General features: G+C 31.5%; 3 protein-coding genes across 3 annotated transcripts; 2 read left to right on the top strand and 1 right to left on the bottom strand.

Annotated features, from left to right (window-relative positions):
- The first annotated feature begins 752 nt into the window (after positions 1 to 752).
- LOC138937774 (uncharacterized) lies at positions 753 to 2,729 on the top strand. Its single transcript, XM_070304367.1, has 3 exons — positions 753 to 793; positions 1,236 to 1,283; positions 1,935 to 2,729. The coding sequence occupies exons 1-3, from the start codon at positions 782 to 784 to the stop codon at positions 2,151 to 2,153; spliced, it is 279 nt and encodes a 92-aa protein (XP_070160468.1). The 5' UTR covers positions 753 to 781; the 3' UTR covers positions 2,154 to 2,729.
- Positions 2,730 to 3,432: 703 nt separating this feature from the next.
- On the top strand, positions 3,433 to 17,327 carry Nep5 (Neprilysin 5). Its single transcript, XM_070304256.1, is given in 19 exon segments — positions 3,433 to 3,753; positions 7,992 to 8,252; positions 8,254 to 8,321; positions 9,269 to 9,338; positions 9,449 to 9,546; positions 10,678 to 10,731; positions 10,895 to 10,952; positions 11,245 to 11,435; positions 11,638 to 11,875; positions 12,288 to 12,537; positions 12,899 to 13,175; positions 13,318 to 13,473; positions 13,664 to 13,899; positions 14,130 to 14,239; positions 14,329 to 14,387; positions 14,631 to 14,679; positions 14,823 to 15,009; positions 15,551 to 15,727; positions 16,353 to 17,327. Coding segments are annotated over 18 exon segments (2,625 nt in total). The 5' UTR covers positions 3,433 to 3,753; positions 7,992 to 8,079; the 3' UTR covers positions 16,527 to 17,327.
- Positions 17,328 to 18,155: 828 nt separating this feature from the next.
- LOC138937829 (uncharacterized) lies at positions 18,156 to 22,700 on the bottom strand. The gene is made up of 7 exons (XM_070304469.1): positions 22,674 to 22,700; positions 21,383 to 21,724; positions 20,838 to 20,891; positions 20,453 to 20,518; positions 20,207 to 20,263; positions 19,813 to 19,957; positions 18,156 to 19,003 (listed from the first exon to the last, which is right to left on the bottom strand). The coding sequence occupies exons 1-7, from the start codon at positions 22,698 to 22,700 to the stop codon at positions 18,156 to 18,158; spliced, it is 1,539 nt and encodes a 512-aa protein (XP_070160570.1).
- Positions 22,701 to 24,183: the final 1,483 nt, after the last annotated feature.

Here is a 24,183-nt window from a genome sequence, read left to right as displayed (position 1 = left end):
TCGGCTTGTAATAAAACTGATGGCAATAAGATAAACTTCCAAAGTTTGTCTCATTGATATATACATTGTAATATATATACATATATAATATTACATACACAATATTATGCTCGTAGAACGTAATACATAATATATAAAGTTAGGAAGAAATGAATTGTGACTAGAATCAGATCGGAAAATTATTTTATGATTAATTTTAAAATAAATGCGAGCACACAAAGAAACAAGTCGATTTTATTCAGCATAAATTAATTCTTCCACGCAAACTTGCGTAAGGCTATAATTCTCTAAAGTATAATATAAAAATCAACAATTTCACAAATATCTTCGATATAATATTGTCGATTTAATTATCGCGAGTGAGTGTCACGATTTAACACGTCGTGTCCTTTTATTCAAATGGCATGCGTTATTTAAATATTTACATCGCGCACGTTTACTGATTATTTTAATGACGAGATGATGCGTCTCTTCAATGGTACATGTTCCGCTAATCTTCGGCGTCTACAAAGGGTATAGTCGTGATATTGGTATTATCGGAAGCGTGACGAGGCGTGACGTCGCGGTTGGGCAAGCACCCAACAAAGAGGGAACTCGAGAGGGTGTCGGTGGCGTGATTAGTGAAAGGGGTCCGTGTGACGTGCAAAGCCGTGCCCCCGCTTGATGTCCTGAGAGTGGGTCCGGACTTGGGCAGGGACCTGCTATAAAAGCATACCGCGTCGACCCTCGAGCACATAGTGCTTGCTCGCATAACCCGCAAGAAAAACCATCGCCCGTCACCATGAAATTCTTCGTAAGTTCTCCCTTCGCACGTGACGGCTTCGCCCATCGATTTAACGCTTTTTTTGCATGCAAAATTATAGACGTTCATAGAGAGACGTTCAAGCTGTATCTTTTATTATCTGAATAATTTACTTTCTTTCGACGTATTTTCAATTTGAAATTTTTGTGATATTTCTGACATTATCTATTACATTTTATTGTATCTTTCTTTCCGTATCCTTTTCATTAATTTCTTTAAATAAGCAGTCTTAAGAATTCTTAAAAATAACAATTTGAAACAGAAACAATAAGAGAAATAGTAAATAATTAATTTTCTTACGTGCTATATTATTTATTTATTTTTTTTTTATTACACTTGTAATGTTATTATACATTGTGGATGTGCAATTTTTATTTGTTGAAGCCAGTACTAAAATTCTGAATTGTATTAATTTATACTTTTCTTATTGTAGGTTGTTCTGTTCGCCATTGTGGCAGTCGCTAGCGCTGGATTAACATCTGTGAGTATTTCAAAATGACCATTTTCAAAAATTCGATCTTGATAATTATTTCGCAATTCTATCATATGTGTAAACTTAATGATATCTCTTTTTTTATCGAATTTCAAGCTAACACGTAAAGTTTTTCTCGTTAAAGAAAACGTTTTACTTTAATAGTACGTCGCGAAATAATAAATTTAAATCGATAAATTTATGTTTGCTAGAAATATAATTATATAGCAACCTATTATGTAGCTAATCAAAAAATGTAGCAAGAATACTTGGAGATTATTAGGCAAAAAATAATAGTTGCGGTCTTGATATTCAATTTAATTAAATTGCTTTATTATTTGATTTTCTATTTAATTGAGTTGTAAGCCTTGCGTTATGAAATCCCAAGTCGCAATTGCATAAAATTGATCACGGCCGTTTGTGCAACTTCCGCCTCAAGATTTCTATCGCAGTTCTATTGCTCAAGCATTTCAAACTCCCTCGCGTTCACTTCGTAGTTTCGCGATCGAGGAAAATTTCTCGGAGAAACAATCTCATTTTATCGAGATTGCGTTGCGTAAACTTTCTAGTCATTCGTTGAATTCGAGTTTTTTTTTTACATAATTTTAAATACGAAATATTTTATTATTAAAATATCTCGTTCTTTTTTTCTTTTTTCAGTATCACGCGCCAGAGGTAGTCCATCTCTCCGGCCAGCCCTCCATCCCGGGCCCCAAGGCTTCCCCGCTCCTCCTCCACGGTAACGACCATTCCACCCGCATCCACTACAGTGCCCCGCATGTAGGGCATCCACACTTGGTGGGCATCGAACATTACAACCCGGCGCCGCATTACGAGCCTAGCGTCGTCAACGTGGCTCTTAAACACGGCCTGCATTAGATCTCCGCATCTAAGTAAGCAGACCCGCTGGTCCGGAGTGGTCCACGCCGAACGAGTCATCCTGAGGCTGATATGAGGCGGAGAATCAGCGAATTCGCCATTTAATCGGTGAATGAACGTGACATTGTGCAATCTTTTGCCAAAGTGGAGCATTTCTTGCTCCTTTTTATCGGCAAGATACTGATTCTTCGCGTCGAGAGATCTCTCGCCGAGGATTGAGAATGTTCTCGGCTCGAGGGTCGAGAATCACGCGGAGAAATAGGCAAATCGGCAGATTGACAAAATTCAAACTGCCTCAGGATAGTCGCACGTTTTGGATCACTTCTGGAGGACCGTCCCCGAAAAGACCAGGCAGTCAGAATTGAAAAAGCTCCCCGCCCTCTCCCCTCTCATTCATCCCTTTGCTCTACCTTGACGCTACATATGATACGCATATGAAAAATCGGATTCTTCCGTATTTCCATTTATCCATCTCATTCTGTCAAAAATGATGAAAAATTCTGTGCGGCATATATTGAAGAAGAAACAGCAGAGCGGTCATCTCTTTCTGTACCCATTAACATTCGTTTACGGCAGCGCAACACTTTTATTTATTTTATAATAAAAGTTGATTTTTATGTCTTGTAATAAAATGAGACGTCCATTTTATTTTGTTTTTGCCCGCTTCGATACCCCGCTTTTAATTATCATAGATGATAATACGAAATTTTTTTATTTGATTAAAATAAGAAAAAGAGATAATTAAAAAAAAAATATATATAAATTACAGTAAAATAGAATCTGAATTGAAGATAATATTACATTAAATTAAGTGAAACAAAAACGAATTTGCGCATAATTAATTTGCGGAAATGTGCGGAATTCATTGGAAACCGCAAATGGCGCAATGCGTATTAAGTCAATTATGTAAAATGGTAGTCGATAGTAAGCTGTTCTGAAATGCTGGCTGAACAAGGCCTCAATAATGACCGATCAATGTCAATTTTAGCTTCATTAATTTTCCTACTCTCGATTTGAGCTTCCGACCGCATAAATTCTATCACGTAAATTGATATCGGCGCTGAGTGAACATGGTTAGCGTTTGGTTTACTCGATGAATGCCTTTATCATAATTTATACACTTAAATACGACCTCGGGATAAAGATCTTTTCAACGAAAGATGCAATTTCCGTTAACAGACACGAGAGCTTCATCGCATCATTCGTTCTGATCGAGTCGTATATTTGTCGAGTTGCTCGTGTCTATTTAATGCGAAAAGCTCTTCTTGCGGAGACTCTATGCAAAACTCTCGACACGAAATCAATCTAACGTCGCCGAGCAACGGATAATCCAAACAAAGCTACCCTAAAGCCAGTTGCCATCTCTCCATCGCGGTGTCGTTCGATAGACGCGATGCCAATCGCGTCTGTTTCTTTTTATCATACATAAACATATAATTAATCGGGCCGAATTAGAATCGTTGCGATCGTGTCTCATCGTTGTTCCGAATTTCGAAAAATCAAGAAAAAGACGTCTATTCGCAAGAATCCGTGAAAACACGTTAACAGTTTGAATGTGACAACTGATCGCTTATGCCTCTCATCGAGATAGCTCGACAAGGTCTCTGCGCATCCCTTGATATTTGGCTCTTAGACTTTTTCTTCCAAAACGCTTATGTATTTTAAAATTTGGCGATTTCTGAAAGTTTCTTCAGACATAATCTTCAATTTCATTGGACAGATTCTTTTTTACAATAGTTTTGCCGTATAAAAATATCATTAAAAATTTTTTTTAATTTTAACTAGCGTTTCCTGTGCAGATTTATTTTGTGATGCACATCAGTAATGAAAGATTAAATTTATTAAGATTAAGATATTCATCATTAAAATTTTTCATTATTAACATTAAAATATTCAACTTAATGTAATAATGCTCTGATATTGTGTTGTATAATATAATTCTTTTCTTGCGATTTCTACATATATTCTAATTATTCATCTTTTTTAAATTGTTAATACAATGCGAATCTTTTTTTGTAATATTTTTATAATATTAATTCATCCTTTTGATTATTAAAAATATCATTTTTGTCTAAATATATTAACCATAAATAGTTCCAAAGCTTCGGGAAAAAAAAAAAAAAAAAAAAAATTAGGCGATTAATCTTATCGGCACAAATTTAGTCAATTTATTAATCTCGTTAGGTTTTTAGACCCGCTTGTGCGGTTGCACAGTGCGATTTCAACATTACGTTTACGAGTGTCTTTATAGTTCGGGAAATACTCTGAACGCTATTTGCTTCGAGCACTGCTATTTGAATGTGCACAACGAGAAAGGAAGAATTATATCTATGGTACTTGAGCGATATTGTTTCGCGAAAAAGCGAAAACGATCGAGGGTTGCCTTTTTTCGATGATGCGACAATCAGAAGCGTTACACTGTATCTTTTCAGATGTTCGCGAATATTACGTAATTATTTCAGATGTCGTAATTACGTTAGCGTGCGTCATCCGTTACGTTCCTGTGAATTCTTGCGAAGATCCTCTCGCACGCTTGTAAGGGAAAGCAAGGAGGGAAAGTTGCGTCTTTTTTTTTTATGCGCTGTCTTCATTCGGAGACATTCAATATTTCAAAGCAAATTGAGAAAAATATTGAATAAAATTGTATTTAATTAGAATTTTTTAATTAAGAAATATCGAAATTAAAAGCTAGTGCAATTAAATAAAAAAATTAAATATATAATATATTAATATTTATACAACTTCTTTCTCTCTCTCTCTCTCTCTCTCTCTCTCTCTTGTGGCCTATATCTAATAATTCTTATTAAGAAAATTTTATACATATACACATACATATACATACACACAACTGCTGCGTCAATTAATGATAGATTTCCAAAATACCTAATTTATGAAGATTGGAATATATTAGAATAAAACAAAATATTTTTAAATTTTATTAATTTTCTTTCATTATTAATTTTTTCTTTTAATTAAGAATTTAGCATGTAAATTAAAATTTTACCATTTTGTTCTCTCTAACGTAATCAAATTTAAATATTGTAAGAGGAGAAATTAAAATAGACATGATGATATCTATTAAAAATTCTTTCATTTCATTTACTAGCACATTATGAGCGAGCCATTTGCATCAAAGTGAACGTTACCGTGGCGTCGACGTTTCCCACCCACACAATTACGTGGCGCGTAACTTAGGAATTTTCAATTTTTTTTGTAGAGACTCGAGAATGCAAAATGTCGACCATGTTATTTAAAATAGCGCATGAAAGGAGCAGCTTTTCTTAGAAAATGATCACCGCGAGCTTAAATGGACAAGTATGCAATTATGATTGCCGCAGTAAGTCAGGTGCGCGGCGCGAATTATTGCCATGCAACAAGCTTTTTCTGCGTTATGGGATAACGCAAAACGAGAATTGTTGTGATTCAAAAATGCAATCGCACGAAGTAATAGATATGTACCGTGATCGTAGTCGCCTGTATTTCACGTAATTACGCTTATTTACTTTATTAAACCTGTTTTACACTCTCTCTCTCTCTATTTGTTTCCCTTTTTCTTATTAAATCTCTATTAAAAACTCGATCCACATCTGTGTAGTTCGAATTTTATCTATTCTAAAAAAATTTTTATTTATTTATATACTTAAACTTAATTTTTTTTTATCATTATTTTCTTTTCTTACTATATTTTTAGTAGATCTATTTTTATTGTAATCTATTTTAATTTTATCAACGATCTTCTTTCGTTACATTGCGAGTTTCCTTTTTTCTCTCAACATCGACAAAGTAAATTCTAGAATACCGTATGCCATTTATATTGATTAAATAATGTATAATCTAATCTTTTTATATTATCTCAATCTCGGTTAATTACTATCCTAACGTTTTATACTTTCGGACCAGTTGATAGTTAATGCGGCATATCGTCATTTTGTGCAAGCGGCTGTTAATGATCACCGACCAAGACTAGTATAATGTAATAATCGCTCGAGTGTAGAATTCGCCACTGGGTAAGCACGACACACTAATGCCTTAATAATTTATTATATATGCGCGGGCATTTTTTTTTTTAATTAGTTTCCCGGTCGCGTAGCCTGCCAGTAGCACACATCTTGCGCTAATAAATGTCGATTATTATCTCAGGATGCATGTATCCATCGAAGAAATTATTAATGCTCGTGTTTCAAGCGCGGTTAGATATATGCAAATTTACACGACAATCTAAGATACATATAGATATTTTATCTTGATTTTGCTACATTGATGCAGGTATATTATGACTTTGTGAGAAGTAAAGTACCATAATGTAAATGTATCTAACACAATACATTTGATGGATTTTTCCCCTATTTCCACTGAATTTTCTTATCATTATTACTTTATGATATTGATGTTGAAAATATTTTTCCATAAGAATCTATTGTATTTAATTAAGTTTCCGATTTTCTAAATTTGCATTAATTTTTATATTCCTTTCTCTTTATTTTTTAATCATCAAATCTTTCCCACATTTTTATATCACTATTTTCTCTAAAGAATAGAAAATCTGACATTTTTATAACGTCACATCGGTTTTCCTAGACGTGCTTCCGATTGTCAGGCGATTATCGATCGCGATGTCATATTCATGTCACGTTGTCTCGAAATCATAACAATTCCCACGAGCAACGATTCCGTTCGAAATAAATTTCTCTTTTAGGAAAATGGAGAACTCGATTGCTTTGGCACGACAATTGGAGCCATTTCCCGAATAACGCGAGCACATTCATGCGAATACACACGATCTCACGCTATCCGTTCGATGGAGCGATTGCATGAATAATGAATGTGACGGTGCATTACGTAGTTGGTGTTGTTGCATACTTTCTCTCCTCGTAATAAGTGTTTTTCTGTGATAGACAGTGTTTTCTTGGACACCGCCCGCTGCGCGTGCCTTGTCAAGCAATCTTGACACTGCCGATTTGATATTCGATATATATTGTATTAATTACATATGTATTGAAAAAACATATATGACTTTAAACAAATAAAGAAGCTATTTTTTCTGATTTATCTTTTTATTTAATACACTATAACTGAATTTTTTGCTATGGATTAATTATTCGTAAAAATGAAAAATATGATGAGATTTAATTCTTAGAAATCCAATGTAAGTCGCTTTTGCAAGTATAGAAGTAAATAAAATTATATATAATTACGTTTACTTGTATACTTCGTAACAACCTCAAGGAAGTATTTCTACAGAAACAGGGCTTCCTAATAGCGCGACTATAGTTCATAGGTGAGGCTCGTGCCTTCCGATCTAACTGTATTCGTACTCTATATCGTAATCATAATTGTTAATCCTTTTGTTCGTTTTAATTCATTTGACACGATAAGATCAATCGCGTGCTGGGAAACCTGGATTATTACTTTGCGTAAATTAGAAGCGTAACAGAAAAGTTTCGAAATTATTTTAAGTTTATTTTTGTCTGCGAAAATTCAGTGTCATCGCGAAAATCGTCTGTTTTATACCACAATCATACATATACAGTGTGATTTAAAAAAGAATAATAAAAATCTTTTGTAATATAATTGTTTTACATAATTTAATTTTTAAATACGGTTTGCCATTTTTTAAATATAAAACAAATATATAATTCTTTGATCAATAATTAAAAAATATAAATGCAGGTATACGTAACTTTATAAATGAGAATTAACCTTTTATGACACATAATTTTTTAATTCTTTTATATTATATGAAATTAAACATAGCTATTTTTGAAACTAGGATACAACAATTTGCATTAAAACAAAAAATTCTTCTTTAACATTTCTTTCATTTTCTTTCCTTTTCAGTAGAAATTTACAATTATTACTCGGTACATGCGTATACCATCGTATCGAAAGAGTACGATGGCATCGTACAAAGAATTGGAGATCATCAATGGTCGAGAGATATCGGGTGTCGTTCATTTCTCGCAGGCGCGTTATGCGTGGGTGTTATCGCGAATGGACAAATAGGAAAATTGATATTAGAGTCACCGTTATTTCCGTTGGTTCGACAAAGAAGCACGAGCACCACTGGGAAAATGTGAACGTATGGACAGCCGACATTGTCCGTACTCGGTATTCAGTGTCGTCAGTTCGATCCGGTCAGTGGGCCATTCAGCATGAACAACGAGCGCAGTGAGTTATATTTTTACATCAGTCTATCCTTACTTAGCTTTTCTTTTCCGATACAATAAATATATATATATAATCTGCTAAAATTCTCGTACCCCTCTATGTTTTACCAAAGTTAAGATTGAGAAAAATTTATATTTTTTTACGTTACTTTAATTTTTTTCGTTTTTATTATAATTATTTAAAAAATAATGGGGAATTTAATAAGAACTATAACAATAATAATAATAATAATAATAATAATAATAATAATAATAATAATAATAATAATAATGTTTCATGTTTTAATTAAATTAATTACTGTACTTGATAAAAGTTTTCGTTCTTACTATTGTAATAAAAATATTATTTATATATTTATTAAAGATACTTGGATTAGGGTTAGGCGTGTATCGGAGAAAGATATATATATATATATAAAGAAAAACCTCGGTTTCGTTTATTTGAAATATTTTAAGTAAATCGGAAGTGCGTGTAGCGAAGAGTATAAAGTCTTCGAGATATTGATATCGAAAAAAAAAAACCAAGTTTTTATATTTTTAATATGTAACATCTATATTTAATTATCTTCCTCCCCCATCGTCTTTTAAATGTCTATTACATACATAGATGACCTTATTTTGATAACAAAAGCAGGGTATATAAAAATAGATACATTGTTGCATGTAGATGTAACGCTCAATATTTTTTTTATATTACTTATATTTTTTTGATAAGAAATAACAATATGTGAATATTGCTATTACGCCGATATCTCTTATCATTTTCTTATTTTGGGAAATTAGGATAAAGATATGTATAACTATATTAATTTAGATGTGTAAATTTAATAATCGCTCGATGATGATAAATACAATAATACATTTAATAATTTTTTGATGTCCTTTTATTTGATAGTTTACTGCATTAATTAGCTGCTATTACGATTTTTGAATTTTTATTTTCACCAGAGGATGAAGGATCCGTTTACTCGATCGGAAGCCAAAATCACTTGGTATCGATAAGATCCAAACAAACGTAGTAAGTAAAAGATCGACAATTTTTTAGCTAATACCGGCCTATATAAATCGTTTTATTAAATCGAGAAGGCCAATTCGAGTCTTCGCCAGTCAGATTCTTCGTATTTGTAGCTTCAAGAAACGATCTCAAGTCTCCAATTTGTCGGTGATAATCCTGTGTCTCCTGGTGTGTGTCCTGTTTATAACAGTCCTGGTACTCGCAATACTTTGTAAGTTTTTATTTTCTTAAATGTCGGGGGTAATGTAATGCAACTTTGAAAATTATGCATATAAGTAGAAATTTAAAATTCGAAAAAAATAAAGCTTATAAATCAAAATAAAATTAAAATAAATTTTACATAATTTTTTACTAAATTATTTATTATATATATTATTACATAATGTAAATTGATAAAAGCAGCACGATATTTCTTTACGATATTTTGAGATTATCAAATCTAAAATTAAATGTCGTACTCACAATCAATGTTATACATAATGAAACTTCAAGCAAAGTCCTTGTGACTTAACTGTATTAAAATTATAGTAGGTATAACTTGATAATAGATACGACAATATACCGGAAATACTTTTCATTGGAGAAAAGTGACTCAACTTTCTCCCTTTGATGCTTTAATATATCTTCTTTAATCGCTTGCAATTATATTAGACACCCTTGATGAATTATTGATGAATTTAGTGTATGTTTGATTGTCATTGACATTGCGTAAATATTTCACCGAGAGAATGGCTATAAATAGTGTAGCAATTGATATCATGTTGTTTTATGGAACAACTATGATACTTGCCACGTGCTTATCATTATTACTTGTGACAATCTATGACGCGTTTCACGTGGGGGTCTCGCGTCTATAATTAATTACTATGACATGTGTGTACTTTCTTTAGAATTATTAGATATCTTCTCTAATTATAATTTTCTTGAACAATCTCGGGATTAATTTCTCCCCAACAAAAATATTGCGTTTTTGAATATTAAGAAAATCAAAAATAAATGATACAATTATATTTTTTAATCCTTTTTATATAAATTTTATTTAATGTAATGTTAACTTTTTTGTGAGTTTCAAATTAAGTAAAATACATAAGAAATGTATAAAAGTGCAAAAATTGTAAAAGATAAGACTGTATAAAATAAAATTATAATATACAAAAGTTATATGAAATTTGTACACAATGTGTCTGTCTGTATACGTGCATGCGTATTAAAGAGACATTGAAAATATGCGATAAATCGAATATTTTCTTTAAAAAAATTGGCCTAAAGAAAGCTGTGATGTGTGTTAAAAAAACGTTCAATACTATTGGAACATTCTGTATATCGATTATTCTTATTGCAGATGCGCACAGCGGCATGATGAAGATATGCGATAGCGAGGATTGCGTGCGAATAGGTGAGTCACAACATACAATTATTACTATCAACAAGAGAGATTATTTATGCTGTTATTTATTAGGAAAAAAAAAAAAAAAAAACGTTGCGCGAAACGGTAAAGAGAGAATTCTATAGCAATCATATTTCCGGAAACAATTATTTATTTCTCTTTGTTCATTTAGCGGCTAGTTTGAAGGAATCTATGAACACGTCTATAGATCCTTGCGATGATTTTTATCAGTGAGTAGATTATTGTTGTGCCGTGCATTAATTATACGATGCATTTGTGTGTGCGAAATTTTTAGGAATCATTCTTTATGTTACGCAAAATATCGCACTCTCGCGTTTTACTTTCACTCGCTTGTATGAAGCACTGCGTGTTAATTAAAGCGATTTCGCTCGAATAGCGTAACGCTTAATAACAATATTTTTGTTATTCTTGATTTATTTGTTAAATGTTTTTCTTCTTGACAATTATTAAATTATTACACATTTAACGTTTTTGTACAAAATGCAAACTTCTTTACTTTAGATACGCGTGCGGCAGATGGCCGCAGGAGCATCCCATTCCGGATTCCAGTTTGACAAATTCCTGGTTTAGTGAGCGCAGCGATCGCATGTTCAGGAAGATCAGGGATCTGCTAAAGGTCAACATATCCAACGGTGAGGTGCCATGGGCAGTAATGCAAGCCAAGACACTGTTCACCAGCTGCATGGACGTGCGTACGTTGCCGTTTTTGTTTAGTTAGATAGATGTCAATCAAAATTATGATGTAAAGAATAAATGCTGCAATAAGAAAGAAAAATCCAATTAAGATATACGATATAAAACAAAATACATATCAATAAATAATATATATTGAAATTTTTTTATTAACATTTTATATATATATACATGTTTTTGATAAAAATATAAATTTGTTAGGTACGATAAATGAGCTCGATTTGTTTCCATTGTTCGATCTGTTGGAGTTACTGAATTTACCTTTAATACCCGCGGCTTTCACTAATGAAACGACTAATTATGTCGAGCAAATGGCTAGAGTGAAGAGAATTCTGGGGCTTGACATTTTCTTCGGCTTCAGAATCATGTCTGATCCGAGGAACCACAGCAATAATTTAATTTATTTCGACACTCCGGATCACTCTAATCCTTTTCCTAGGTATATATATTTTTATTTAAAATTTTTAAATTATTACATTTAAATTTTCATTATGTGTGTATGTGGTAATGCTAATTAGTGCATTTATCTACTAATTCTAATAATATTATTTAATATTTAATTTTAGTTTTAATTTTAAACTTTTATTTGTTTTGTTTTTTTAAAAAGTACACAATTATTTGCAATGTTTTTTTTAAACAATTATTTGTTTTTTTATATCAATTGATTCATCTCATTATTCTGTACATAAAAGTATTACGATAAGATTATCGAAAATTAAATATTTTACGAGATGTTTTATATTTTATGTCAAAATATGTTAAATTAAGATATAAAATAACTCGAAAAATACTTAATAAAAAAATGTTTATATATATAAAACACAATTATAAAATATGTTTTTTAATAATAGTGATAAAGAATTGGAAAAACGGCTGCATACTATCAGATCACGATTGCGAAAACTGGAAGATGTAGACGATGAATTTATATTCAGCGATAACAAGGATGCCGAATTAGTTTACATGGCGGATGTTATCAAGCAAGTTATCAGTAATGGCACTGTTAACGCTTGCACTTCGAAAGATGAATTAAAGATGTCAATGGAGAAATTACAGGAATTTGTCGAAACACTTTATGGAATTAGCAACTCGATTTTTCACGTAAGAATACAATTTTAATTAAATTATTTTTGAATTAATCTCTTCTCGTGAAAATTGTTGAATCAAAATTTAAGAGATGATTCGAAATATAATATTTATATGTAAGTATGCTTTTTGATATGCAAATAATGTATTTTTTTAAATATACAACATTGACACCTTTCAAAAGTAAGTGTTTTAAAAGATAATCATTTTACGATAATAATATTCTTTTTAAAAAGGGGTGAAAATAAAGGAAAAAAAAATTTTCCTTGTTACACTATATCGTATTTGTAATAAATTTTATTATAAATATCTAGTTTTGAAAAATATTATATATTGTATTCAATTAAGAGAAAATAACAGGTCACTTTTTTTACAGATGGTTAATGCAAATTCAAATTACACCATTTCCGAAGAGAATTTGAGCGACAAAGATTACATGTTGGTGGACGATCTTCAAAAATTGACGGACGAATATATCATGGAAATAAATTCATCTCTTATACCTAAACCGATTTGGCGATCTTTCGTTGAGTTAATTTTTGAGGGAATCGTTACGTTGGACCTCGATAAAAAAGATAAAGTTCTTGTCGGCAATCTGGATTATTTGAAAGACGCAGCATTAATTCTCGCTGCTTTCGAGGAAGAAGATCTAGGTGTGTATTCCTTATATATGTGTACTTTTACCAATTATTTATTAATTTTAATTTAACTAATTAAATTTTTAATTCTTGATCAATATTTGAGTTTGGGAAATTTAGATTTTAAATGAGATCTAATGATTAATTTTGAATTTAGAAAGTTACATTTGGTGGGCCGTCGTAGATGTCGTAGTGCCTCACTCTTCCGAGAAGCTTAGAAACATTTGGGCCACGTATGTAAATAAACTAATGCAAATGGAGATAAGCGAATCCAAATCTTTGCACTGCGCGTCAAGTGTCAATAAATTAATGGGTATGCGTAATGATATAATAATTTTACTTAAAAACTTTCTAATTAATTTTTTTTTTTTTTTTAATAGATAGTGTATTTGTAATATTTATATCAAACATAATTTTTTTTCTAAGTTAGATTTAATAAATATATCAAAATTTTTGTAATGCATTCTGGATGCTTTTAAATAATGATATTCATCGATTTGCAGGAATGGCGGTCTCGTGGTTGTTCGTAGATCCGACATTCCACAGTAATAAAGCTCGTAAAGTGATGGAGATGTTGGAGGACATAAGAGAAGCATTCGCTTCGCTTGTCATTAAAATGGACTGGATGGATCAATCGACGAAGATAGCAACGCTTGAAAAGAACCGAAAGATGAGTTCCGGAATCGGATTTCCCGAATGGCTCTTTGATGAAAAGAAGCTCGACGAATATTACGAAGGCGTAAGATTTGCAAAAGATTTATATAATAATTTTAATCTTCATATTCTGCATATAATAATACATATGAAAAAAGAGTGCGCATTTTTATTTTATAGCTTATGGTCACAATTAATCTTTTTAAATTCTAAAAATTTAATAGCGTGCGACGTTTTGTTCTAACTTTTTAACTTCTATTGATTATAATATTTGTAAAGAATAATATTGCGTAATATTGATGTGTTAATGTTTAGATAGATTTGTCCAAGACGAAGTATCTGGATAACATGATACAGATCATTCGATTACAATGGAACACTACGTGGGCGAGCTTGCATCATTATAATTTGAACAACGAATCATAGTAAGTAAAAGTTTAGCAAATTGTTCAGGTAGAAAGAAGAATCAACGGTAAAGTTCTATTTCTTTGCACGCTTCGCTTTGGATGATCAGCTGGGCGACCGATCCTACTGATGTAAATGCGTTCCATACCTTTCAAATTAATCATATAAGTATGCAATAACTTAATCCTCGTAGGAAAGGAATTAATTAGAAAAATTATAAATAAAGATTTTGAATACTTTGACTTTTTTTCTTGATACAAATAATTGTTTTATTATTAAGAAAGTAGATACAAATATTTATTACGGCGTTAACAATATATTTAATTTAAAGACAATTTTTTTACTGTTTTGTATTTATTTACTTATTTTGCATTTATTAATATAAATCCTCTGTTCTCTTTCATTATGCAGCTATACCTATTGGAATTCTGCAATTCCCATTCTATGAATTGGGTCTCGAGTAAGAATTGGAATAATTACTTTATAATTATCTTTATAAAAATAGAAAGTATAAAGATTAACAAGCATGATTTCGTTAGGTGTTTATTAATCACAAATTGCATAAGAAAGAAGCCGGTAATTATTTAAATAATTCAATTGCAGAGCTTTGAATTATGGCGCCATCGGTTCTGTACTTGGACATGAATTAACTCATGGATTCGACAATAACGGCCGATATTACGATAGCGACGGAAATCTTCGGGAATGGTGGACCAACGAGACCATCTCGGAGTACACGACAAGGACTCAATGCTTCATAGATCACTACAATACTTATTACGAGAATGAGGCAAGTACATATTTTGATATGCTGGAAATATTACTGATAAACAAATAACATTTCTATAAACTATTCAGTAAGAAAGAATTATTCTATAAAATTTAATTGTAAGAGAAATAAAAAGAGCAGTTTTCGAAAAATTAAAATATTTATATATATATTTTTCCAATATTTTTAAAATAAATTAAATTAATTTAAATATCCTGCGGAAATAATTATACATTCTTTGTTTAGAATTTAATTTAATTTAAATTTATAATTTGATTTAATTTTAATTTGATTTTAAAATTTTTAATTTGATTTAATTTAATTTTAATTTGATTTTAAAATTTTTAATTTGATTTAATTTAATTTTAAATTTTTCTATTTTATATTCAGAAGAGAACTTTAAAATTTCTAGAATCATATTTTTTATAATACGATTCATATGTTTCCTTGTTCTCTACTATGAATTATATCCTAGTTCTATATTCTAAATTAATCTTTGATTCGTATTTGGAAAGTTGAAAAATCCGAGCATGTCAATAAGACAATAATACATCTCGCATAGATCGATGATTATATCGATGGTGAGCTGACCTTGGGCGAAAACATTGCTGATAATGGAGGTCTTCGCGAGGCTTTTGTCGCTTATGGAATATGGAAAGCCCGTCACGGTCAAGAGCCCTTACTTCCGGGATTTACACAGCTTACGCACGAGCAGTTACTGTTTCTCGCCTTTGCACATGTAAGCCAATAGTTCACATAAATAGCCCATTTTCAGCTACGATCTTAGAATTAAAACTCCAGACAGTTCTATGACACTTTCTATGGCTACGTTATTTAACGCACATTTTAGTGAGATGAAGAGAAAACATCTAATAGTAGAATTCTGGGACAACCTGAGAAATTTAGCTCGTCTGACTCATATTTAAATTACTAATCGTAAATTTTTAAATTTTAATTCTTCAGTGATTCGATAATCATCAGTTTGTAAGTAACTGACACTATAAATATAATACTCGCGTTACAACGGGTGACCTTCGCTGAAAGGCTCTCATTTAAATGCCATCTCTCGCGATCATTCGTGATAAATTAAAGATATTTAAAGACGGCGAGATCACACACAAAATAACAATAAATCGCAATATTTAATTCAGCCACTGGAAATAAATCGTGACTGATATTTGATAATTTCGACTCTCCTGAATCTCATTATCATGCCTAAAATTTACCTCATTAAGATTTCTCGTCTAATTATAACGTATAGTTTCCCCTATCGATATTATTCTTCTTCTTCTATAGAATCTTAAATTCTTTTTGCCACAAATAATTTTTCGAAGGTTATAGGAAATTATTTTTATTGATTTTAGTTGTGGTGCGAATCTTACACTGCTGCGTCACTAAAGTGGATGCTGGAGGACTCTCACAGTCCCGCCCACGTAAGGCTTCAAGCGGTATTGAAAAATTCTAAAGAATTTAACGCTGTGTGGAAGTGTCCCGTAGGATCAAATATGAATCCGTCGAAGAAGTGTCATCTGTGGTAGCGGCTACCGTTACTGACACACGGACAAAACGTAGCCTTGGTGCTTCGCCATTTGATTATCGTTGATCAATCAAATATTTATCATTCGTAAATACGAAATAAAAAGCTCACGTGCGAAATACAATACATACGTTAGAAAGAGAGAGAGAGAGAGAAAAAAAAAGAATGTATATGGTCATTCTCAGAATATTAATTTCAACAATTAATTTCAAATTTCAGCAATTAATTTAATCAAATCAAATAATAATATGTATATTTTTTTATTTGAAATGATAATGATAGTCCATTCAATTCAGTATAAAATTTAACGCGAGATTAAAATCTAGAAATATAGATATTCCGTTAATATTTGACAATATTATATAACGTGCTTGTATGATTTTTTATAGAGAATCATACGTATAATATAGACAATTAAGTAAGAAAAAAAGATATATTTAAAAATATATATTTTATTTCTCTCTCATCTTTATGTGAATTTGAAGATTAATTTATATAATTATACAGAACAAATTATTTGATTAATATAATTTAATAGATATTGTCGATAAACTTGTGAAACTTATTGTTAGAATAAATTATAACGCAATTTTTTTATAGTGTAGATAGGAATTTTGTGCGCCAATTAGATTTACAATGAGAAAATTGATATTGAGCTTTGCACGTGAGCCGCAATTGTTTTTATTATTGTTATCTTATTGTTGCATAAATCTTTGTAGCAAATCGTTTCTGTGAAAATCTTCGTATATAATCTTATACAATGGTATGTTAAAGATGCCTCGTGTCATCAAATTAAAATAAGTGGTCCAATGTTTATAATAAAAGAGTTTTTATTTACATAGAAAAGTGTTTTTAATTTTATAATTATTCTGACGACATCTAGCTAGCATTCCGTTTGAAACATTTCAAAGATATCAATTAAATCTTGTTATTATTTAAATCGTATCGCACCTAAAATTACATTTACAAGCTATACATATTTTAAGTTATCGAATATCTTTTTGTCTTATGTCATGATATTTATTCGCATTTATTTCCCGTGAAGACAGAAATATTAATTTAATCAAGAAGTTTATTTATTTTTATTAGCGTAAACAAGAAAGTTGGAAAGTGTGATTCGAAATTATAGATAAATTAAAACGAAGTAAGTATAATTAAATAACACAATTGAATGTTAAAAGTTACATATTTTTTTAGACGCATTATACAATAGAAAATTGACAGGTTTAATAAAATAGGAAATTTATATTTATTTACATATTAAGAAATTATTATTCAAATTTTATTTTACTCTTGGATGTGCATGCATTGTCTCCTAGTTCGCAAATGTTAATATAAATTTAAACTAGCTACTATTTATCGAGACATAACTTAAAAATTTCTTCAAAAATTACCCAAAAGAAAAAGATACTTTCGAATTAATCTTAAGATATTAAAAATATTTATCTCTTACATCTCTATACAATTAAGGATTAAATATCAATGAAAATGTTCAACTGTTGAAGGAAACGAACTCTTCAATCAATCCAACATTTTAGAAATAAATCCTGCGTCGAATAATTGTTTGGCATTTCCACTGAGAAATTCCAGTAGTCTATTCAATGTCCATGAACAAGAGATGAACATTTTATTAATAATTATAACCATTGGTGTCGCTAGGCAGCACGTGTTCCTTGTGCTTGGTAGTGACGTGGGTGGCGGAAACGGAGCAGCCGGCGCACGTGGTGGTGGGTTTAACCCCTGATTGTATGGTTTGGTGAAGCTTGGCGTGATGCGTGACGACCGGTTGCGCGATGGCAGTCTTTGTAACTGTGCTCTCGGTCTTCAGCACCGGATTTTCGATCGCAATCGAATCGCCGCTGCTCACGGCCGGTACATTAATATTGCTGACCGTAGACGGGGCTGGGGTTCCCTCGGGCAATGACGGGAATGACGGCAGTGAAGAGATAAAAGACGGCAGCACGAAGTTCGGGAAAGCATTCTGGAAACTCTCCAACGGATTCTGGAAGCTTGGCAGGTTGCCTACGACATTCTGGAATGTAGACTGGGCGTTCTCGAAGAAGCCCTCGATCGGATTGCTTGCTCTAGTGGCGTCCAGTGTGTTTATGTGCTGCTGCTGCTGAACGACTGGAACGTTGGTTCTGACGTATTGAGGAACGGGGTATGCCACCGGACGTGGCACTTCCACAGCATACGGACGGTTTACGGTCACTTGAACAGGCTGGGCTACGCGAACGTAGTAAGGCTTGGGAACTTCGACGGCGTGAGGAACGGGGACAGGGTATGTTACGTGTTTGGTTACTGGTACCGGATACGGTTGGGGCACTTGTACGTTCACGCGGTGATCCACAGTCTTCACGGGTATATTGTCGTACGAAGGGTACGAGGAGTACGAGGGGTACGAGGAGTAGAAGTTGTAGTTGGGAAAACTATCGAAGGAGGAGGCGTAGGTAGGCAGGCTGCTTACGCTGTGTTGAACTCCTAAATCGAAAAAATATATATTATTTTTCACAAAGTATCGTTTACACAATGTAATTTTTATTATAAACAAAATAAGTTTAGTAATAATAAAAATGTAAAATAAAATATTAGATAAACTTATCGAGAATTAGTTATTTATATTAGAATTCATAACTTTGGTATTTATCTGGCATTTCTGTGATAATTGCGAACAGTCTTTGATCGTAATATTATTTCGAGTTTACTTTTATTTGTAATTTTTCAAAAAAAATCAACTGCAAACAGTTTTCTTTCTCAATCCTTTGAGATACATTTGAAACTATGAAAAAACTTCAAAAAACGATAATCAAGAAGATAATTAATAATATAATATAATTATTAAATTAATTATCTTTTTTTTTTAATTTATATATAGAATTTATATATAAGAACGTAAATAGAAACATATGTAGATTTCTGATGAAAAATGAAAGGAGATCAATATCATGAAATTAAAGAAACTGTCTCTCTAATTGTATAACGCTATTAATATTCAGGTCGAGCATACATTTGCATTTATCTTTGGTGAAAGCAGAGCGAGTTATTCAGACCGACAAATAACCAGTGTCTTCGTGTGTCGTCTCGACATTAGTCAAGCATTAGAATATTTCTACGTCGACTTTTATAAACGACCTCGACGCGAGATAGATTCGACCGCTATGGAAACGTCCAAAATCTTATGTAATTCTACGCGAACGTTCACGCGTGGCATTGCCAGAGACCGAGCTTACAATTAGATTTTTCCGCAGAAACCGTAAATCCTCATTATAAATTCTCGATAGGTCAACGCTCACCTTGAGTCCCGACGTGAGACGTTGTTGCCTTCACTTGTGGCACGGAGACGATCTCCTTGTGTACTACTGCTGGCTGTACATGTTGAACTTCGTGGTGTACCTCAGGAAAAGCAGATTGAGGCTGGTTCTGTACGCTAGTCTAGAAAAAATTTTAATTACATGAAATGTTAACAAATATGTAACAAAGATATATATGAATAATAGGTATATTCAAGGTAAAATGTAAATTGTTACAATATTAAAAGGCCTAGTCAAAAATTAAAAATAATACTTTTTTTCTTAACATTAGAATAATTTGAATTGAGAGAATAAGATAGTAAAAAATATTTGATAAGAATGTGTATGATTACCTTATGTTATATAATTATTATTTAATTAATTATAGTACCTTCACCGCGGAAGTTTCATATGAAGTTTGTGGCAAGTGAACGTGCTGTTCCTCGTGCTGAAAGCAAAAGAGTGCACAAACACAAGTATTAATTAATTAATTTATTAAATTCAATAATACCGTGAATTATTTATAATTATTTCGTTTCTATTAATATAATGCTTCACGCTTTTTTATTTTTATTCTAACTATTATTATGTTATCTATCCAAACTATAACGCTGATTATAATCAGAATAATGCTTACCTGAGCGACGTAAGAAGTGATGGGCGCTTCGACAGATGGTGCTTGATAATCGATGTTCAAGTTAGTCTATAATCAATATGCGATAAAAAAGGTATTAAAAAAATTCTGATTAAATTAAATATTACTTACATTGTATTTTGTAATATTAATTAATAGTTTTTAATTTATTATCAATAATTTGTCTAAACTTTGAAACTTTTTATATGGTCTCGAATTGATTACATATTAACGAGTGATTCAAAAAGTAAAATGAATTGCGGGGACATATTGGTCATTTTTGAAAGATATTAATTTGATGAGAAGAGGCGCGGTATATCCTTTGCAAATTAATTTATGAACTTGTAGAAAGTAATGTTACGTGATTGCGAGGACATGATTGATGTACCTTAATAACTGCATTTGATTTGTCGTTAGCGATAGGTTCTACGTAATTGTTAATCTGCAACGGAAAAGTGAAGTCTAATTAGTATGATATATATATAAATCTGCGTTGAATAATTAAATCTTATTAATCAATTTTCTATTAAATCTCTATTAAATGTAATGTAATTAATAAAATAAAGCGATTTTATAATTAAGAGATTATTAATGATTGTTATATGATTAGTTATATGATAGATTATAAGTGGATTTTAATACATAATTATAATATGTTTCTAACAAATTTAATTTGAATAATATAATTAATACAATATAATAATATTTTTAATGCGTTATCTCTTTTAATTTTAATTATATATATATATATATATATATATATATATATATATATATATATAATAAACTAAATAACTAATAAATATTTGTATTTATTTCAATATTATACCTGATATTGATTGCAATTTATGAATTCTTCGTATTCTTCTATTAAAATTATATTTAAAGTAATTTAATTCACGATTAAACAACTTTGATAAATTTTTTAATTACCTGAGTGTCGGGTACTCCGTAAGAGGTGGCCGGCACCACGACAGAATTTTGGACAGTGTCGCTGCTCGTGGAGTAATCGGGGCCTAAGGGTTTGCCGGGATTATAGTTGGGCGGTCCGTAGGACGTCAGAGATTGTACTTGGGCCGAGTGGCCTGCTGTCTCTTCTGGAACTATGACAGAACCTACGTAGCCGCCGGCGGCTTTCGAGACCTGTACTTCGTTCTCGTGTTCATGATGATGATGATGATGACGGTGGTAGTCGGTTCCGTAGCGCGGATCTCCCGGCAAGATTTCCCTCTTCTCCTTGTCAGCCGGCGCTGCTAGAGCTGCCGCGAAGCAAATCTAAAACAGTTAGTATATTAATAAAACAAATTTTAAAATTAGAGAGAGAAAGGCAGTATATAACGTTATTAAAGTTTGAAAAATATATAATGTTTAGAGCAAATATATTCAAAAGATTGAAGGGAATATATAATTTAGAGAGAACAGACGTATATAGAGACGTTCATATTATTTTACATATTACTTATTCTTAGTACATTTATTAAATTTGTTATATTATTTATTACATTGTTTTACACAGCTGTGGACAAGCTGGACTGGATCATCTTTATTTATTTAGTTTTGACGCAATTTTGCACCGGTCTCGGCAATTAAATTTGAATATTATGAAATCGACCCAAGTTCCATGCATTTTTATGAATGACTCAAGAATCCATCGAATACAAATTTCCACGTGTCGTTTAATCGATGATGATTTTATCTTTAGCGTATTGAAAAAATTCCTTTCAATAAATGGATCTAATAAAATTTTATAATTACTACAATACTTAGTTTTATTACTTAGCTTTACAACATATATAGAGAGAGATAGAATGTTTGACTTCCTAAAGATGAAATGTCATGATAATGATAATTGTTACGAATTAAGTTAGTCTATAAATATTATTCGAAAAAGAAATTTTTAGATATTGGAACTTTTACTATATTATATGTGAAAAAAATTTTATTTTCTACACACACTCTCTCTCTCTCTCTCTCTCTCTCTCTGTCTCTCCTATATGTCTCTTAAAATATTTAAAATATTTTAATAATTTTAATATTATAATGTTTTAATAATTTTTATTAAACACAATATTAAATTTTAATTTAACTCTCTAATTCACTTAATTAATTTAATCACAATGTGCTGGTCATTGTCACTAGCAAAATTAAATCACTTAAAAAGAAGACATCTTTAATCGCAATCGCGGGGTTGAGACGATATCACGGAAGTAAGGCGGTCTCTTACCACGGATATAATCAGAAGGAGCTTCATGTTAGCCGTGTGATGTCAGGGCGATGAGTTGAGCATCTGCCCGGAGACATTTCGACCTTTTATACTCCGGAGTCTGCGATCCTTCTCCTCTTCCTCCCAAACGATCTTCCTCCGCGTGTCGCAATTCGGCGTGGCATTGGCAGAACTAGATTTTTTTAATTGACTGGACCAACTTCTCTCGCTCGCTGCTCTCCGAAATCGTTGAATAGAGAACGTCGAATGTATTATGGTAATGGTGATGATGGTGTCGTTGTCTACAAATCGACGCCATCCCATTGTTCCATCCCTATAAGAAAGACTCTTATTCTTCAACGAGAGCCTTCACTTTCGGCTGGAGTTAAAGCTACGTAAATAAAAATGATAATTTATGCAAATGATTTGCACGCCAATCTCATTTCGCGGATTTTTGCAGGTCTATTGATCTTTTGCTTCTTCCTGTATGTTTTCCTCCTCTCTTTTTCTCCTTTTTCTCTCTTTCTCAAAATGCGCTCGTCCATCTCACATGCCGTTATTGCCAGCAGAAGCGTGAGAGAGGCTTTTAAAAGATGGTATCGAATGAGAGACAAATTTTCGTAAGATTTAATGGACTGTATTGCATCTCGATCGCGAGACGAGATTTCTGCATTAATCCTTTGATCGAACGCGCTGATGTATTTTTCTTGTCGCCTGACTGAATAATGTTATTCTCTTAACGGTTTAATACACTTTATAGGCATTCTATATGTCTGGCTAAGTGATTAGCCGGCTGCGTTAAAAAGCATCGATGAATCGTGATTAATGATCTGTTAAGTGGCCGATTTTTGTGACGTTTTTGTATTTTGTATTAAATAATAATATCGTAGACGAGAATGAAATTCTCTTGAAGAAATGAATAAAATAAGATAAAATTTATTATATATTTGTATTCATAATATAGAATATTTTATGACTAAATTAAATTTTATAGCAATATTAATTTTTATTTTTTGAAGAAAAATTTATCAAATGTTTCTATATGTTCAATTAGTAAGCGAATTTACTATAAAGATATGATTCGATATTATTTTAAGAAATAAAAATTGAGCAACAAAGTATTTATTTTTATGATGTTACTATTGACATTTATTTTTGTTCGCCTTTTCTTTCTTTCTCTTTCTTTTATCTTTTTATTTCTTGAATTAATTAGTTTTTTTTTTTTTCATCGACAAACTAGCTGTCTTTATTTTTTTATTGTCCCAAGTTATTGAAAAACTTATAATTATATATTTAAATTAAAATTAATGTCAAGCTAAAAGAAAAAGATCGTAAATTATGCCCATATTTTCTTAACTAGAAAAGATAATTCTATATTTATTATAGGTGCCTCTACATTTTCCTTGAAAGTATTGATACTTAATTAATCATCTGTAATAATGTCTTGTGATTTTGAAAGACGTTCCACAGTGATATAAATTATAATGTTACCACATACATATGTGATCACTATATTTTTTATCAGATTATG

Source organism: Polyergus mexicanus, unplaced genomic scaffold (assembly GCF_030449975.1).
Source record: "Polyergus mexicanus isolate NDT 795.1 unplaced genomic scaffold, iyPolMexi1.0 SCAF_11, whole genome shotgun sequence".
Classification (NCBI taxonomy): domain Eukaryota; kingdom Metazoa; phylum Arthropoda; class Insecta; order Hymenoptera; family Formicidae; genus Polyergus; species Polyergus mexicanus.
The sequence above is the reverse complement of the archived record's forward strand: the minus strand, read 5'-3'. Positions and strand labels throughout refer to the sequence as shown.

Bases quoted from the DNA above. Each gene is read 5' to 3' on its own strand.
- LOC138937774 (XM_070304367.1), top strand. The intron at 1,284-1,934 runs GTGAGTATTTCA...TTCTTTTTTCAG, and splicing joins CTAGCGCTGGATTAACATCT to TATCACGCGCCAGAGGTAGT.
- LOC138937829 (XM_070304469.1), bottom strand. From the start codon at position 22,700: ATGAAGCTCCTTCTGATTATATCCGTG. The intron at 20,892-21,382 runs GTAATTAAAAAA...TTTCCGTTGCAG, and splicing joins ACGGAGTACCCGACACTCAG to ATTAACAATTACGTAGAACC. The intron at 19,958-20,206 runs GTACTATAATTA...AATTTTTTCTAG, and splicing joins ATGAAACTTCCGCGGTGAAG to ACTAGCGTACAGAACCAGCC.